General features: G+C 56.6%; 1 protein-coding gene across 1 annotated transcript; it reads left to right on the forward strand.

Moving 5' to 3' along the window:
- The first annotated feature begins 569 nt into the window (after positions 1-569).
- On the forward strand, positions 570-16914 carry LOC117869506 (immunoglobulin superfamily member 11-like). The gene is made up of 7 exons (XM_034756396.1): positions 570-621; positions 8004-8164; positions 9414-9618; positions 10885-11040; positions 11507-11629; positions 12485-12641; positions 16195-16914. The coding sequence occupies exons 1-7, from the start codon at positions 582-584 to the stop codon at positions 16550-16552; spliced, it is 1200 nt and encodes a 399-aa protein (XP_034612287.1). The 5' UTR covers positions 570-581; the 3' UTR covers positions 16553-16914.
- Positions 16915-16952: the final 38 nt, after the last annotated feature.

A 16952-nucleotide genomic window follows, 5' to 3' on the forward strand; every position in this document is an offset into this window, starting at 1 on the left:
ACAAAGGCAGTAAGTATACGTATCCCCATTTCACAGATGGGGAAACTGAGGCATAGAGTGGGGCAGCAACTCACTGAAGGTCACCCAAGCAGGCAGTGGCAGCGTTGGGAATAGAACTCAAGTGTCCTGCTTCCCTGTGTTTTAGTTATGGTCAGTGCATGGAAATCTGAGAACCCCAGCTGGGCCCTAACCTCCCTTGTAGAAACAAGAGAGCTGGGTTAAAAAATGAACACCGCCTTCGCATCAAAGCCAGGCATGTTAGGGAAGGGCTGGCCCTTTAAATGGGCAACAAGAACATTGACAAGTGGTAGAATAGAGAACTGGACAGCTAATGGGTTCCAGATACACATCAACAGTATCTATCTATCCCCATACACCCCCTCTATCTATCTATCCATCCCCTTACCCCCATCTCTCTCTCTCTCTCGCTGTCTCTCAGTGGTTCTCAACCAGGGTACACGTGCCCTTGGGAGTACGCAGAGATCTTCCAGGGGGCACATCAACTCATCTAGATATTTGCATAGTTTTACAACAGACTACGGACTAGCGAAGTCAGTACAAACTACAATTTCATACAGACAATGACTTGTTTATACTGCTCGATATACTATACACTGAAATGTAAGTATAATATGTATATTCCAATTGGTTTATAATTATATGGTAAAAATGAGAAAGTCAGCAATGTTTCAGTAATAGTAGCTGTGACACTTTTGTATTTTATGTGTGATTTTGTAAGCAAGTCATTTTTAAATGAGATGAAACTTGGCAGTCAGCAAGACAAATCAGACTCCTGAAAGGGGTACAGTAGTCTGGAAAGGTTGAGAGCCACTGATCAATCAATCGATCTATCTACCTTCCTATGTAAAGCATTCATAAGGGCTGAGGTTTTCTGATAATTGGTCTTTCATTATAAATACTGTGGAATTATTTACCATGCACACCAGAGGAGGGTAAATGAGACTCAGGCTCTAATGTTACCAGTTTTGCTCGTTACTTTGGGGTACGCTCATTTATTAGGGTTACTCTTCTGGGTGTGGGGGGGGGTCTGTATTTCTATCCATGTACTGCTTGTGTCACTTGTGTTCTCATACGGAGCTCTACTCCTCCCTTCTGCAAGTCCCCTCCCAATGGCGCTATCCTGCAGGCCCTAGGTTCCCCAGGGCTCCGTTCTTCCAGCCCCTGAATCAGCTGAACACCCACACACACACTAACAGAGCATCCGAAGAAGTGGGCTGTAGTCCACGAAAGCTTATGCTCTAATAAATTTGTTAGTCTCTAAGGTGCCACAAGTACTCCTGTTCTTTTTGCGGATACAGACTAACATGGCTTCTACTCTGAAAACTAACAGAGCGTGGCTGAGAGGACCGGGTTAATCAGCACTCCCAAGCTGGCCCCTTATATGTCCCTGGACTCAGCAGGCTGGCTCGAGCAGCACTTCCAAGCTGTCACCCTCATATGCCACGGGCACCGCAATAGCGTACGTCTGAGCAGACTGGGTCGAGCAGCACTTTCAATCTGCCGCCCTCCTATGCCCCAGGTTCAGCACGTCCCTATCCCCACTTTCACGTTCCAATTGTTCTGGTCGTAACTCACTTGATGAGCAAACCCCACAGGATTTTTGGGTGCTGCAGGGATCTTTACCTTAGGTACGAGGAGTGTTGCTGCTAAGGTGACCAGATGTCCCATTTTTATAGGGACAGTCCTGTTTTTTGGTACTTTTTCTTATATAGGTGCCTATTACTCCCCACCCCCTGTCCCGTTTTTTCACAGTTGCTATGTGGTCACTCTAGTTGCTGCAGAGCAAATGGGGAAGCCAAAAAACACCTGGGAGAGAGAGAAGCAACCAGCTTAACCATGAAAGTGATTTACTGCCAGGTAATAACCACAGGGGAGCCAAACAAACAAAACAGTTATAATATTAAATCTAACTTAAACTTGATTATAAAAGTCAGGTTTAGAAAACTGTAAGTGATCACACAAGTCAGGGTCAGAAGGCTACACCTAGAGAGAGAGAGAGAGAGAGAGATGGGTTCTCACCACTCCATGAAGCTTGAATCAATCGGGGTTACCACGTGGTGGTGGTAGCAGAGAGTCCAGAGTGCTGGAGACAGGCAGAGCCCCCAGCACGATCAGTCAGGAGAAGATGAAGTCCCAGTGGAACTGATGCAGCTGTTGGATCCAGGCATCAGATCATTGACTTGAACATGGGTAGGGGTTTTTTGTAGGGAAACAACAATGGTTCAAGGGAGAACACTAGATTTGTTTATGTGCAAACAAGGGAGTATACCAAAGTTGTTTTGTTCAGGCTAGACAATAGAAACTGCTCATTCCTGGCTATGGGCGGTGTTCCTTCCAGGGAGCTCACAATGCAACTAGGCAGCTTCAGTGCGACGTTATTGACATGAACTGTGACCATATAGATCATTGTTGCAACCAACGTCCTATAGTTGCACCAGATCTTGTACAAAGGAGGTCCAGTAAGGTGTCTATGGAAAGGTTATGATTTGCTGGTTATGATTATGCTGTCTGTAAGTGTGTGTCATTTTTGTAGATGAAGTTATGAATATTGGCTATGTACTTATGTATCAATGTGTTTTGATTCTACCTAGCCTCAGTGAAGCATTTGGTCAGCTTCTTGAGAGAGGACTATTCTCAGTAAGTGCCCAATCAAGAAACACTTAACTGACAATGAACTTCGGGAGATGCCAATCCATATCTGAGCTTTCCTGGGAACTAATATGTAAACAATGGCTTCGGCCTGTAAAGAATTGAGTCATGCATGGACATGTGACTTGCCCATGTGACTCCAAACTCCATCTTGTTGCTGTGATTTTGCACAGGAGAACCAAGGGGTTTCTGCCCACAAGAGAGAGAATATAAAAGGCCCTGGAAACTCCTCCATTTGGTCTTCAATCCTGCTTCTTACTTCTGGAGGAACCTTGCTGCAAAGTGAAGCTCTGAACGACCCATCCCAGCTGTGGATGTATGCCAGAGACTTGATTTGAATTGGTCTCATAACTGCTGAGCTGGGGGCGTGCAGGCATGGGTTCATTAACATCTGGAGCAGAGATCCCCCATCATGCAGTGCTTCCCTGCTTTTCTGGTCCCAGAGTTCAGTGTGGTTCTTGCCTTGGAATCTCTGTTCTCCAATCTGTCTGCTAATGGGGATGCCTCCCTGTCCCATCCTTGATGCAAATGCGGCTAGGGGAGTTGCCTTAATCCTGTCACCCTTGTCCGGAGGGGTTTAGGTGTGTCTCCCACGGCCTTTTCATTGCTTTTTCTAAGTCTTTCTTCTGATCGGCTTTGGTTCAAGCGGAGGCTGTGGGTGTGGGGGAAGATCCTTCGTGAGTCAGCCAGGCTGGGTACTGCACCCTGGTTCCCCAAGCGCACAGAGCTGACAGGTAACACTAAAGTTAGGCATACACCAGAATTTTTACTCCAGTGTTTGCTAAATGCTAATCCAGACACTTGTAAACATTGGGCCAAATCACAGTTAGGCCTTGTCTGTACCCAAACATTTAACTACTTTAACGGTAGCAGACGCTGACTCTGTGGCAGCAGTAGAAAGCTGTTATCCTGCATATGGAACTAGAGGGGGACATGACACATGCTTTACAGCTGTGTGTTCCACCACACACAGCAGAGAAGCGGGCCTTGTACCACTTTAACTACCTTGCTACCACAGGTGCTGACTTTCCAGTGTGCTGGGGGGGTACTCAACCCCCGGCTCCGCTCCAGCCCCGGAGCACCCATGCGGAAAAAATGGGGCAACCTCCCTATCAGAACCTCCCCCTCCCCCCAGCTCCTCCTGCCCGCCAGTGGGACCCGCCAGTCAGCACCTCACTGCACCTCTCACCCACCACAATCAGCTGTTTTGCGGCATGCAGGAGGCTCTGGGGAGGGAGGGGGAGGAGTGAGGACACTGTGTGCTTGGGGGAGGGGTGAAACGGGGCAGGAAGAAGCGGGGCAGGGCAGGGGTGGGAAGAAGTGGGTGGGGCCTGGGGGGAAGACATGGAGTGGGGGGGGGCTTGGGCAGAGCCGGGGGTTGAGTACCCCCCCAGCACACTGGAAAGTCAGCACCTGTGGTAGCAAGGTAGTTAAAGTGGTACAAGGCCCGCTTCTCTGCTGTGTGTGGTGGAACACACAGCTGTAAAGCATGTGTCATGTCCCCCTCTAGTTCCATATGCAGGATAACAGCTTTCTACTGCTGCCAGCAAAAAAACTCGAGTGGGAGAGGCATGTGCAGCCATGCTGAAGGGCGCAGGGGTTCAAATGCTACTGCTGACCCCGGGGGAGTCATCACACACATACGACAGGGGTGGGGCCTGGAGAATTGGGAATGGGAGCCGAGCCTTTCACTTCCACGTCAGAGGAGCTCCCCCCCCCCCCCGACAAAAACCCCCCCCGCAGCTGGCATGAAGGGTCACCCACACTGGCAGCCTCAGTGGGGGGGTCAGGAACGGCTTGAGCTAAGGAAAGTCATCTCTAGGGGGGGTTCCCTTAGGTCCAGGGGGACAGGTGGGATGGTCTGAAGAACCCTGGTGCTGGCACCTTAAATCCATGTCGGCAGGGCCCTGGGTCTGATAGGGAGGGACTCATGAGATGGCTGCTACAGGGGGAGGGTCAGGAGGAAACTTCCCTGGCGGCAGGGTATCCTGGGGTCTCTTCCATGCTGGCGATGGCCTGGAGGCAGGATACCGGGCTAGATGGGCCCCTGCTGTGCTCCACTCTGGCAGTAACTGTCCCTATTCTCTTTCCGTAAGGTGTTAGTGACTCCCCATTAAAACGGGGAGTGGGGGGAACTGGGCCCTGGCAGCTTGTGCTGAGAAGGGGGGTGGGCACCGTCGATTGTGCTTGTTTCCATTGAGCCGTGCCCTGGATTCGGGAGAGGGAGGGGACTAAAGGCGAGTTCAGAAGGGAACAGACAGAGCGAGGCGGGGAGCTGAGCACAGCATGGGATGGACGCGCTGATCTAAGTGCCACAGCCATGGCCCCGAGGGAGAGGTCCAGACCCCGCGGCCACCCCATCGCCCCCGCCAGCCTGTGGCTTCTCCACTGCTACCTGTCAGGTACCCTGGGGGCACAAGGGGAACCAGATGGGGCAAGGGAGAGGGGACAATTCCTCCCGTGGGCGGGATGGTGACCCCACGCATTCGCCTCCAGCCCCTTCTGGGCCTGATCGCTACTCAGGTCAAAGCCCCTGCAGATTGCGATCAGCGGGGTGAGCAGGGCAGCCTGGGGGCTGGAGGGAGGAGGTTTTGCCCAGCATGGGGCAGGGGTCAGTCTCGGGAGCTGGGCGCCGGGAGGAGAGATGGACTGGAAGTCCCTGAGCTAGGTGCCAATCCCAGATCTTTCACCACCACCCCCCCCCATGCCCATGGCCAGGGATCCCTGCAGCACCTTGCACGGAGCTCTGTCTCATCCCCTCGGGCTCCTGGTGATGCAACCAGCTGCAAGGGAGCTCTGGCGTAATGCTTCCAAGGGGTGTGAGTAGGGGTGGCACAGGGTGCCCCCGGGGAGGCAGAGAGGTGACACACACTGGCATCCTGGATGAGGGGCTGGTTATGCCCGGCTGGCCCAGCTGGGTGCTAGTCCCTGCTTTGCCACAGACTCCTTGTGTGACCTGGGGTAAGTTGCTTAGCTTCCCGTGCCTCAGTTTCCCCTGTGTACAATGGGGATAGTCTGGGCAGGGTGACACTGCTATTTGCCCTGCAACATTCGTCCAGGGCCTGCTAATACTTCTCAGAGGGGGCAGCAAGTCTAGTGGTTAGAGCAGCAGCGGGGGAGGGGCTGGGAGTCAGGATTCCTGGGTTTGATTCCCAGCTCTGGGAGGGGAGTTACCTAGTGGTTAGAGCAGCAGCAGGGGAGGACTGAGCACCTGGACTCCTGGGTTCTATTCCCAGCTGGGGGAGGGGAGGGGAGTCTGAGAGCGGGGCAAACTACAAATCTGAACTCCCGAGTTGTATTCTCACCTCTTTCTTACCCCCTTGAGTTACCGTGGGCAATTCACATAATCACCGTGTGCCTCAGTTTCCCACCTATCAGTTACCCCTTGAGCCCTCCAAGTGGCAGATCTGCCATAACTGCCTTGCGTTACCAGGCTAAATCACGGTCCATCCATGACGCCTGCCTGGCGCCTTAGAGCTGCCGCGGTGCAGTGGCCTTTCCTAGCCTGAGAGGCTTCTTTGTTCTGGGTCGCTGACACGGGGAGGGAGGGGGGTGTTGATGACACCCCACGGGTCCAACCACAAACCCATCCCCCAGCAACACACCAAGGAGCTGGAGACGACCCATGGGCTGGGGAGAGGCGGGAGCCCAGCTGACTGGAAGCCCAGCGGAGCGGCCTTTATGGACGCTGGTGTGGAGGGAAGTGTGGACTAGTGGTTAAGACACAGCCGGGGCACTCAGGATGCCTGGATTCTAGTCCCGCCTTGTGGGCGAGTTGCTTTCCCTTCTCTAAGCCTCAGCTTCCCCATCTGTCACATGGGGCCAGCAAGCTTCCCCATGTGCACAGCTGTCTGGGAAGTGCTTGGAGATACTAAGGGCTATGAGGCAGCACAGTCTTTCTCATGGGGGCCTCTATCGCCCCCACCTGGAATGGACAGGAACCTCTCACGGGGGGCCACTCTTTCCAGGCCGCCTTTGGGGGCCCATTACTGGTGTTTGCTGCACTGTGCTGGGGAGGGGCTGTCTTAGCCGGTGGGCACCTTAGTGACCAGGCCAGGGCCCCTCAGACATGGCATTAGCGCGGCTGCCGGTCCCATGGCCCCTTGCACAGCGCTTCCTAATTAGTGCCAATTACCCTGAGGAGTTGTCATGCCCCCCCCCCCCCCCCCCCATGCCTCCGTTAATTATCTAGCATGGGAATAGGGCAGGCAGATGGTTCCCACTTTGTGCAGTTCCCTGGAGCAAGTGTCCACAACAATCCCCTCCCCGCCTCTGCAGGACAGTGCCCCATTGTTCAGCCCCCCACATCTCCTGCATCCAGCTGAGATCCCGGGGAGGGGGGGTGAGGTGGCGTCCCAGCCTGGAAAGGGTTAAACAGGCTGGAGCTGATGTGTGACAGCTCCTAATCGCTCCTCCGGCCCCGAAGGGGTTAACCCAGCCAAGCTGGGATCGAGGCAGGACAGGAGACAAATCCATGTTAATTACCGAGTGGGACTAATTACTATTGATGGTTCTTTGGCAAAATGAATTGGCAAAACATAGTTGCCCGGTGCAAGCCAGACAGACACACTGGCTGCTGCTCCAGACTTATTCCAACTCCTCAGTCCAGAAATCACGCCCCAAATCTCTTGTGCGCTGGCTGCCCCTGGCGTGTGGCTTCGGGCCAGCCTGGTCGCTCTGGCTTGGGAATCCCCCAGCCAGCCTTGGGCTAGTTCGGTTTCCCCGCAGTCGGCCCAGCCTCAGCCCTGACTTTTTCCTCCTCACGGTTTCTCCAGGGTTCCTCAGGTTGGAGCAAAGATTCAGCCAGGGTGAAATTCCCCTCGGCAACCAGGGATAGGCCCCACGTACCGCTAGGCCCCGTGTAATGCCCAGCTCTGCCTGGGGGACCCTGCGCGGGTGAGGGCTGCGTCTCTGGGAAGCTGGGTGGCTAATGCGGGCCAGTGGGGAATGCAGCTTTACGTGGACTCTTTGTTCCTGGATCACTTTGACAGTCCCCACGGTAACAACCACTGGGCTGGCACAGGCCGGATGCTAGAATTGTTCTGGCCCAGCATGGTCAGGAACCGTTCCTGTGCCCAGCTCTAGGCCGTGCCAGTGTCACCCCACTGCCTGGGGGTGTCAGGTGCCCTCACACCGGAGGGTGGAGGCTGTTTCAGCCACACAGGCCCTTAGCTCTGGTTGTCCCTTGTCAGTCCCTGCATTGGCTGCTGGCAGCCATCGCGGCTGGGGGAGCTTGTCTGTTTTTCACTCCTCTGGCTCTGAATCTTGGCCAGGCGTCCAGCTTTCATTGCCAGGATCCTCCGTGCTGACTCCACCCGTTGTGCCTTTTCCAGCAGTGGGCGCGGTGAAGGTGTCGGTGGGCGCTGCCAGCATCCAGGTGGCGAGGGGAGGGAACGCGCTTCTGCCTTGTAACTTCCACACCACGGCCTCGCTGAGTCGCCTCAACATCATCTGGACGGTCACCCCGCTGGCGGAGCCAAACCGGCCCCAGCAGGTAGGTGGAGCGTGGCCCTTTTCCTTCCCGTCTGTTGCTGGAGGGCGGTTAGCTTTGGTACAGTCAGGGATTGAGGTCCCAGTCAGGGATCAGGGCCCTCGGAGGCTGCGCACTGTCCCTACCCAGAAACCTCACAGCCTAGGATGGTGGCCAGACAAAACAGGTGGGAGAAAGCAACGGAAGAGAGGGGGCGCGAAAGCAACAGCTGGGGGGGAGGGGGAATCAACGCACGAGGACAAATTAACTTGTGATGCCCAGTAAACAGCCATCCCGGTTCACCAACTGCTGTCAGATGTCAGAGTCTTGCAGGCATCGCAAGAGAGAGGCACTGTTGTGAGCACGCTGTGCAATTTCTCAAAACTGGGGCACCATTAACCTGTGGAACTCCTTGCTGCAGGATACTAGTGAGGCTAACAGTTTAGCAAGGTGTTGACACACAGGAATAATAGCAGCAGCTGCAGGCATGCTGTCTGGATAAAACAAGAAGGGGCAGATTTCAGGGTGGAGCTCGCTAAGGAGTCATGGAGGAGTTCTGCTCTCCCACACCCCGCTCTGCCCTGCCCTGCCCCCATGGGGTACTGCTACATTGCTGCTTAGGAGCATTGTATGGAGAGGGCAATGAGCCACCTGCCCCTCTCTCACATTGCAGATCACAGCCTGGCCTCGCCTTTCAGGCCACCAACCTAAACAGTGACTTTAAAAGCAGCCTCCTCTCCCTGTCACGAGGGGGAAGGCAGTGCTGGGGCGAAGGGTGCTGCCTGGAAGCACCACCCTAGGATGCACCCTTGAACAGACCCCTGTTGGGCTTCATCCTCCTTTTCAATAGGCCCAGCCCTGCTCCTGCTGACACTGGGCTTGGCACTAGCCCCTCCAGGTATAAGAACATACAAACGGCCACTCTGGGTCAGACCAATGGTCCAGCTAGCCCGGTATCCTGTGTTCTGACAGTGGCTACTGCCAGGTGCTTCAGAGGGAATGAACAGAACAGGGCACTTATCGAGTGAGCCCCAGAGCATGAGGTTGTGTCCCTGACTATCTTGGCTAATAGCCATCGATGGACCTAGCCCAGCTAGTTGGTGGCAGAAGTGGGATTTGACGTAGGCACTCCTGGCTCCCAGCCCAATGCTTTGCCCACTGGCCCACACTGTCTCTGCGAGTGCAATGGAAGTGCCCTGTGCTCAATGAGGGAACAAGGGGAGGCGTCTCTGGCTCATGGCTGGGTTCTTCCCTCCCTTCCCCTCCACCCCAGGTCCTGGCTTATGAGCAGGGAGAGGTGGTGGAGAGTCTGTCCCAGTACACGGGCCGCGTGGGCTTCGCCTTCCCACCCGCCCAGAGTGCCACCATCTTCCTCAACAAGACGCGCAGCTCGGATAGCGGGACGTACCAGTGCAGCGTCATGAACCCACCCGACCGGGACACGCCCAACATCGGGGTCATCCAGCTCTCCGTGCTCGGTACGTCCCACCCTCATGGGGAAGAAGCCCTGCCCCCCCCCCATCCCTGCCTTTACACTGTCTACTGGGTGCTTGGCTCAATATGTGTGTGTGTGTGTGTGTGTGTGTGTGTGTGTGTGTGTGCAGGTCTTGGGGTGGATCTGTCTGTCTCTGTGTGTAGCTCTTGGTGTGTGTGTCTGAGTGTGTGTGTGTGAGTCTTGGGGGGCCTGGTTGTGTGAGTAGGTCTGCCAGAGTGTGTGCAGTTCTTGGTATGTGTGCGTCTGTATGTCTGTGCAGGTCAGGGGTGTGTATCTGTCTGGGTCTTGGGGGTGTGTGTCTGAGTGTATGTGTGTGGGGGGAGGATTGGGGTGTGTGTGTCCCAGTGTGGCTGGGAGTGAGTGCTAGTGTGTGTGTGCCCCTATCTCAGTGGGTGCATGTGCACACACATCTGAGCAGCTGTCTGGGTGTGTGTTGTGTGCACACTTTGCTGTGTGCCTCTGTGTTACTATCTGTGATATCATGAGATTTAGTGTAAAGTGTGCACGTGGGAGTAAAGCCTGTGTGTGAGCACGTAGCGGTGTGTGTGGCGCCTTGGTCTGACGCCTGGGTGTGTCTGTACCATGAGGGTGTATCTGTGTGTGTGTTTGTGTGCATAGTGTTTGCACTCAGCTGAATTGTCTGGGTATTGTGTATATATATGCTTGTGTGTGGGAGTGCACAGGCATTGTGTGTGTTCATGTGCACTGTGTTCACTGTGCAGTGTGTGTGTGTGAGTGCATGTGCACTGTGCCCTGTGTTGTGTGTGTGTGAGAGAGAGAGTGCATGTGCACTGGGCTGTGTGTGTGAGTGCAGGGCCGGCTCCAGGCACCAGCCTGGCAAGCAGGTGCTTGGGGCGGCCACTCTGGAGAGGGGCGGCACGTCCAGCTATTCGGCGGCAATTTGGCGGACGGTCCCTCACTCCCGCTCGGAGCGAAGGACCTCCCGCCAAATTGCCACCGCAGATCACGATCGCGGCTTTTTTTTTTTTGGCTGCTTGGGGCGGCCAAAACCCTGGAGCCGGCCCTGTGTGTGTGTGTACATACCTGAGTGCATGGCTCTTTGTCTGTAGCTGGGTCAACCCACCCCCCAGCTCTCTGACGAGTGCTAACAACCCCCAGTGCCGGGGCTCTCAGTAGCTGCTGTGGGCACTGGGAAACCCAAGGGCCCTGGGGGGAGCGGATGTGTGTGGGGGGACTGTCCTGTCCACAGCAGGTCCCCCTGACAGGGCACTGGTCTGTGTCCCTGCAGTGCCCCCCTCCAGCCCCGAATGCTCCAGCGAGGGGAGTGGGGAGGAAGGGGGGGACGTCCACCTGTCCTGTGCTGTGCGGGAAGGCGTGCCCGCCCCTACCTTCAGCTGGGAGAAGATCCCCCCCGACAAGCAGCCCCTGGTGATGAGCTACACAGGTACTGGGAACGGCGGGGTGGGGGGGACAGGGTGGGGGAGGGGTGCAGCATGGAGAGGGGTCTGGGTCCCATCAGGGATTCGCCCCTGAGCACATGAGCCCCACAAGTACCTGTGCCAGGGTCACATGCCACAGTACCTATGTCGTGCACACAGGGCAATGTGGCATACACGGTGTTGCACCCAGACATGCAGAGTGTGCCAGATGCCATGTGACGGGCATCTTCTGGCAGAAGAAGCCAGTGGGGAGTGGGAGGGAGTGTCCAGTGGCTGGACCCACAGAGAGGAGAAGAGTCTTGTCCCACCACCGGCTAGGCAGTCGTCCCCTTTAGCCCATGTGGCAGAGGCCCCTGTACTTGGCCCCCAGGGAGCTGGGTTCTAGCCCCGGCTCCCCAGCTGGCCTGGGGGTGGCTCCAGTGTAACCCGCTCCCTCTCGTTTGTCCCCTCGCTCTCCGGCTGGCGGGGCAGAGGCGCGCCGGGCCCTGCTGACCCTGCAGAACCTGACGGCCGCCACCTCAGGCCTGTACCGCTGCACGGCCTCCAACGCGCTGGGCTCCGGCTCCTGCGCCCTCCAGCTGCGTGTGCGCCTGGGTGAGTCAGGGCCAGGGGGAGGGAGGGGAGTGGATCCCTCTCATCAAACACTGGGCACTGATGGAACACTTGCCAGTGCCGGTGCCCAACTGGAGAGCTTGACACCAAACTGGTCCCAGCTGTGAAGCCAGCCCAAATGCTCCAGCCATGGCTTGAGGCAGAGCATGTCCTGCTGGAGCCAGCTGCCCACAGTACCCCGCCCTGTCCCTGGGGTAGGGCCCTTGCCTGGTTCACTAAACCTGGATCAGATCAGAGCAGCTTGCATTTGGGGCTGAAGCTCTAAGAGGGGAGATCCCCACAGCCAAATCCAGCATCTCTGTGCCTCTAAATCCCTGTGGCTAACGGCTAGGCCTGGTCGGAAAGGATCCGTGGGAAGGTTTCTCTGTCGGAAAGGGCTGATTCGTTGACAGCAAAATGCGTCAATTTCAATTTGAATATGGAGACGGCCAAGACGCTCCAGGTTGGCCCGTTCCGGATGGGAACGTCTCGACTTTTCATTTCGAAGCCACATTCCGTTTCAGGATTTCTGTCCTTGTACAGTAGTAGGGGGGGAAAGGAACCTTTTTAAATAATGAAACTGGAAGGAAACATTTTGATCAACCCAACGGTGTCTTTTTTATTGCCTGGGAAATGTGGAAACTGTTCATTTTTGTTCTGTGCCGGAATTTTTTTTTCAAACTTGCGGAAAACCTGATTCCCGCCCATCTCTGCTGACAAATCCCGCACTGGGACCGTCTGCTTTGGCCAGTCCAGGTCCTCTGCACCCCCTGCTACCAGGATCCGCCTTTCCTGCCACCCGACCATCGAGGCAGCAATTGGCCGCCGAGTCGCTGGTGACCTGTCGCTGTGTTTCAGCCCCACAGGGCACGCTGGGCATCGTGGTGGGTGTCACCGTCACCCTGACCATGGGGCTGGTGCTGCTGGCTCTCCTAGCCCTGGTACTCTGGTTGCACCACCAGAGCGTGCGGAAGTGGCCGGAGGAGGAAGTGGAGGATTCGTACAATGAGATCAGGTGAGCTCAAAGGCGGTGGTGGTGGGGGGAGGGAGGAGGATGAGAGGAGGGGTGAAAAAAAGCAAAGAGAAAGGCAGAGCAAAGCGGTGGGAGGAGGCATGAACTCCACTCCCAACAGGGGCACGTAGCTGCTTGATCTCCAGGGGTTCAGAGGTCTTGGGAAAGGGTGTGGGCAATACGGACGCTCTTCGAGAGACAAGGGATTAGACTGAACCCCGCTATGGCTCCTCTGCACCCCTCAACTGTTGGGGGTGCTTCCCCTTGCACCTAATCTATTATGATGGCTGCTGTGCACTGCTCCAGAGGTGGTTACATTTCAGTGCTGGGTGAACTGATTCTCGATGTAGGGCCTAAGTCACATTTCCACTAAGGCCCCTACACCGCACTCTAGCAGCATACCCGTTATCCTGAAAGGGCCTTAGAGTAAACGAGAATCGGGCCCCTTGGGGACCGTCTCAGAAGAGCTCAGAAACGCCGGGGGCGGAGCTCTTGAAAGTCTGGCTCCACAGTGTTCGTAACATCCTTTAGCTCCAGGCAGGGGGGAGTGCCAGTAGGTTCAGGGTGCTGGAGCCGTATCAGCTCCCGGAAGGATCGAAACTCACAAGTCAGGCTCCCAAAATCCCGAGATTGTCTGAAAAAAACCATGCGATTTGATGACAAGTGTGTGGCTCTTCTCCTTCTGATTCCTGAGCCTTTCGAGGGCACATTTCCCGGCTTTTTCCTGAAACCGGCCATTTCTGTAAAACGTAAGCCCAGAGTGTCCTGGCCACAGGACTTCCAGGGAAACAGCAAAGAGCTGGGAGTCCTTTCCACGCTCAGGCTGTGTGAGTATTACCATGGACAGCGAAAAAGAAATTGCACCAGAGCCTCTGAGCTGCCCAGCCCTGCTGTGAGTGCCTGGGAGAGTCGGTCATTTGGATTTTCATTTACACCACAGCCTGGCAGCAGGATAGAGACACAGCAGCGAGGAGGGATAGTCCAGGAATGAGCAGGCTCTGGGGAGCCAGGACTCCTGGGTTCCCACCGGCTAGTGCAGGGGTTCTCACAACACACTTTTTGGTGGCCTCAGAGTGTGGCCACCAACCCTTGCTGGTGGCTGCTCTGTCAAACCGCCTCCCACGGCCCTTCATCCAGAGCCGGCCCCGGGGAAGATGGGTCAGGAACTCAGGAATCCCAGGCTCTCCATGCCCCGGCCAGATGGGAGTGGGAGAGCTTCCCAGGGGTGCGTCCCAGCGACCGAACGCCGCAGATGCCTCCGCTGACAAGTGCTGCCTCCAGCACCGTGCAGGCCTCCAAAGGCACTGCCTGGAGCCCCCCAAGAGCTGCGAGTCCCTGCCACCTGCCCTCGGTAACAGCTCTTCAGGACCAACTGCTGGGGGCTGCAGGGAAGGGCTTTGCTCCCCCCCAATCTCCACCCATGCTTTGGAGGCTGTCGTGGCTGTGAAAATCTCCACTGGTGGCTGCATTGGAGAAACGCTGAGCTAGTGACTCTGGGCAAGTCAGTTTCCCCACTTTTTGCCTCGGTTTCCCCATCAGTACAATCCTGTCCCAGTGGCCAATCCTGCCATGGGGTGTGTCTGTGAAGGGTTGTTGGTTGGCCAGTGTGCATGCTTGTGAACACACGTGCACACGCACACACAAACACACCCTCCCCAGGTGGAATCTGTGGGCAAAAGCAGCTTTTATCTGGTGTTTAAAGCCTTCTCCCCTCTTTTGTGGAAGGCTGGACAGGATCAGCCTGGCTCTGAGATTTCTGTGTGTTGCCTGATTTTGTGCTGAACTGTTTGCAAAGAGGCCTGGCTGAGAAATGCACCAGGGACTGGAATAGCATAACAAACCAGGGTAAAGCAAATGATACGGGCTGGATGCAGGATTCGGGGGGGCGGGGGAGTGCGTCTCCGGCCCGTACCGTGCAGGAGGTCAGCCGAGACGGTCAGAGTTGGGCCTTCTCTGGCCTTAACATCTATGGCTCAGTTACCTCCCTGCTGCTGTTTGCAGCCTCTGCCCTGTGTTGCCAAGTGAGTCTCATGACATGTGTTTTTCTTAAAGCCCCAGCAGCCGGAGTCCTGTGATTTTAGGAGACACTGCTCAGCTTTCACTGGGGCAAAAAAGTACATTTCTGGCTTTTACAGTTGTGTAGAAAAGCTGGAAACTGTGACCCTGAATGGCTCAAAATCTACAAACAAAACCTGATACAGATGATTTAAAAAATATTGTATTATTATCATTACTTATTAGGTGTATTACGGTAACACCTGGGATCCCCAGTCCTGGACCAGGCCCCCTTGGTGTCAGGAGCTGTACAAACACAGCCCCCTTCCCCAAGGAGCTTCCAATCTGCAGGGAACAGGGTGGGGGGTCTTAATTAGGGGTGCTCTCCCCTTGCAATCAGTGATGACCCCAGTACTGTGCTAGGGGAGCGAGGTTGGGGGGGGGACAAGGAGAGGGTGAAAGTGGGGTACAAAGTATAAGCCAAGAGCCAACAGCTGGCGCCCAACAGACCGATGGGGGTGTACGACACCAGGCCGTGTTCTCCACCCAGCAGCAGCTTAGCTGGGGACAAGTGTTTTGTGGAAGGCTTTGGAGGTGTTTACAAGGAGCGTTCCCCACGTGAATGGGGCAGGAGGGGAGCGAGCATGAAGGAGCTTGCTTGGAAAATCTCAGATTTGAAGCAGCTGTGATTTTTTCAGGGGGAGGGCGGGGGATGTGATTTTGGCACACGTGGCGGGTGCCAACGGTGCTGATTCGGGGATCACTGCGGGAGGTGCGCTGGCCAGTGCAAGCCAGGAGCTCGGACGGCATCACGCTGGGGCCGTCTCACCTTGGCAGCATGACTCTGAAGTGAAGGAGGGGCAAGGTGCTGCAGAGGGCGCTGGCCGGAGGCGGGCAATTCTCATCCACACACCTCCAGGAGCTTCCCCCAGCCCCAATCCCTGACGCGCTCCTTGAAAGCCGTGTCCTTGTAATAGAGCTGGGGGAGGGACATCCCGTGATGAGAGCCCAAATGGGGCGCGGGGCGATGATTAGCAGGAGTCCTAGGGTGGATGGCGTTTAACAGGCCACCACATGGCACAGCTGTTTAGGCCAGGAAGTGAGGCAGACGCATCCAGGCCGCTGAAAAGCAGGGGGACTTTGCGGTGGTCGCGTGGAGGGACCTGAGCTGCAACGTGGCCAGATCTGGAGAACAGGGCTGGGGGAGCTTCACCGCTGGCAGGCAGCCGGCCAGGCTGGGCTGAAGGGGCCTGACTTAGTGCGATGCTGGGGTCAGCACTGACTGGGAGGGGAGCATGTCCCCCACTGTACTCCCGCCCCACCCCCTACAGCACAGCACCCCTTATTGCATCCACATCCCACCCCCTGCAGCACAGCGCCCCCCCCCACCCTGCACCCGCAGCACAGCGCCCCCTACTGAGCCCACACCCTGCCCCCTTCCACACAGCACCCCCTCCCCCCCCCCGTCCCTTGTTTGCCCTTCTCAATGGGCACTGCTGCTTCTGTGCTGCCGTCACGCCCAGGGCAGAGGCTGACGTTGCTGTGCACAATGTCTCCCCAGAGTCGACAGCCTCTCACCGCGGCGTCTGCTCGTAGCCAAGACTCTCGCCAGCGACATCCCCATGGCCAACCAGGCTGCAAAGCCCCTCTGGATCTTCACCAGCTCCACCCCCAACACCACCTACGCCAAGCGCCAGCGCGGGCTGGGCGAGGGGAGTCAGGTGGCACCGCCCGGGGGGCTGCGACAGCCAGCGTGGGCAGCGCCCCGGGGCAGGAGGAGGAGCAGCAGCAGCCTCTCCGAGGAGGGGTCCCTGCCAGGCAGCCAGGCAGAGGAGGAGCCAGCCTGGCACCCTTCGTGCCACCGAGAGCCAGCCCCAGCCAAGGCGCTTCCCCCCAAGCACCGCAGCTTCCTGGTCTAGGGGCAGCGGGTCCAATGGGCACAGAACGCGGGGGCCAATGCCGGCAGCCAGGTCTCCCTGGGCAGGCACATTGGCCTCTGTGCACATGCAGCAGCCTTGGGCCAAGCTGCTCCCACCCTGCCATCAACCCCCCGCAGCCAGCCCCATGTCCCTTGGCACTCAGCCCCCAGGCCCTTTCCCTTGGGCAAAGCCCCCACGCTGGGTAGCCCCTCTTCTGGGGAGGCAGCCGGCCAGCCCCCCAGCACTGGGGCCAGTCAGGTGTCAGCCGTGGAGGCCTCTGCCTTGAACCCAGGTCACATACAGACTGGGCAGACGCAGGGTTAGCTTCCCCGTGCTGCCCCTGCATGGCCTCAAGAGCCCCCCCTGCCCCTCCACATAGCCCGCTGCAGATGCCAGATCA

Source organism: Trachemys scripta, chromosome 24, assembly GCF_013100865.1.
Source record: "Trachemys scripta elegans isolate TJP31775 chromosome 24, CAS_Tse_1.0, whole genome shotgun sequence".
In the NCBI taxonomy this organism is placed as follows: Eukaryota; Metazoa; Chordata; order Testudines; family Emydidae; genus Trachemys; species Trachemys scripta.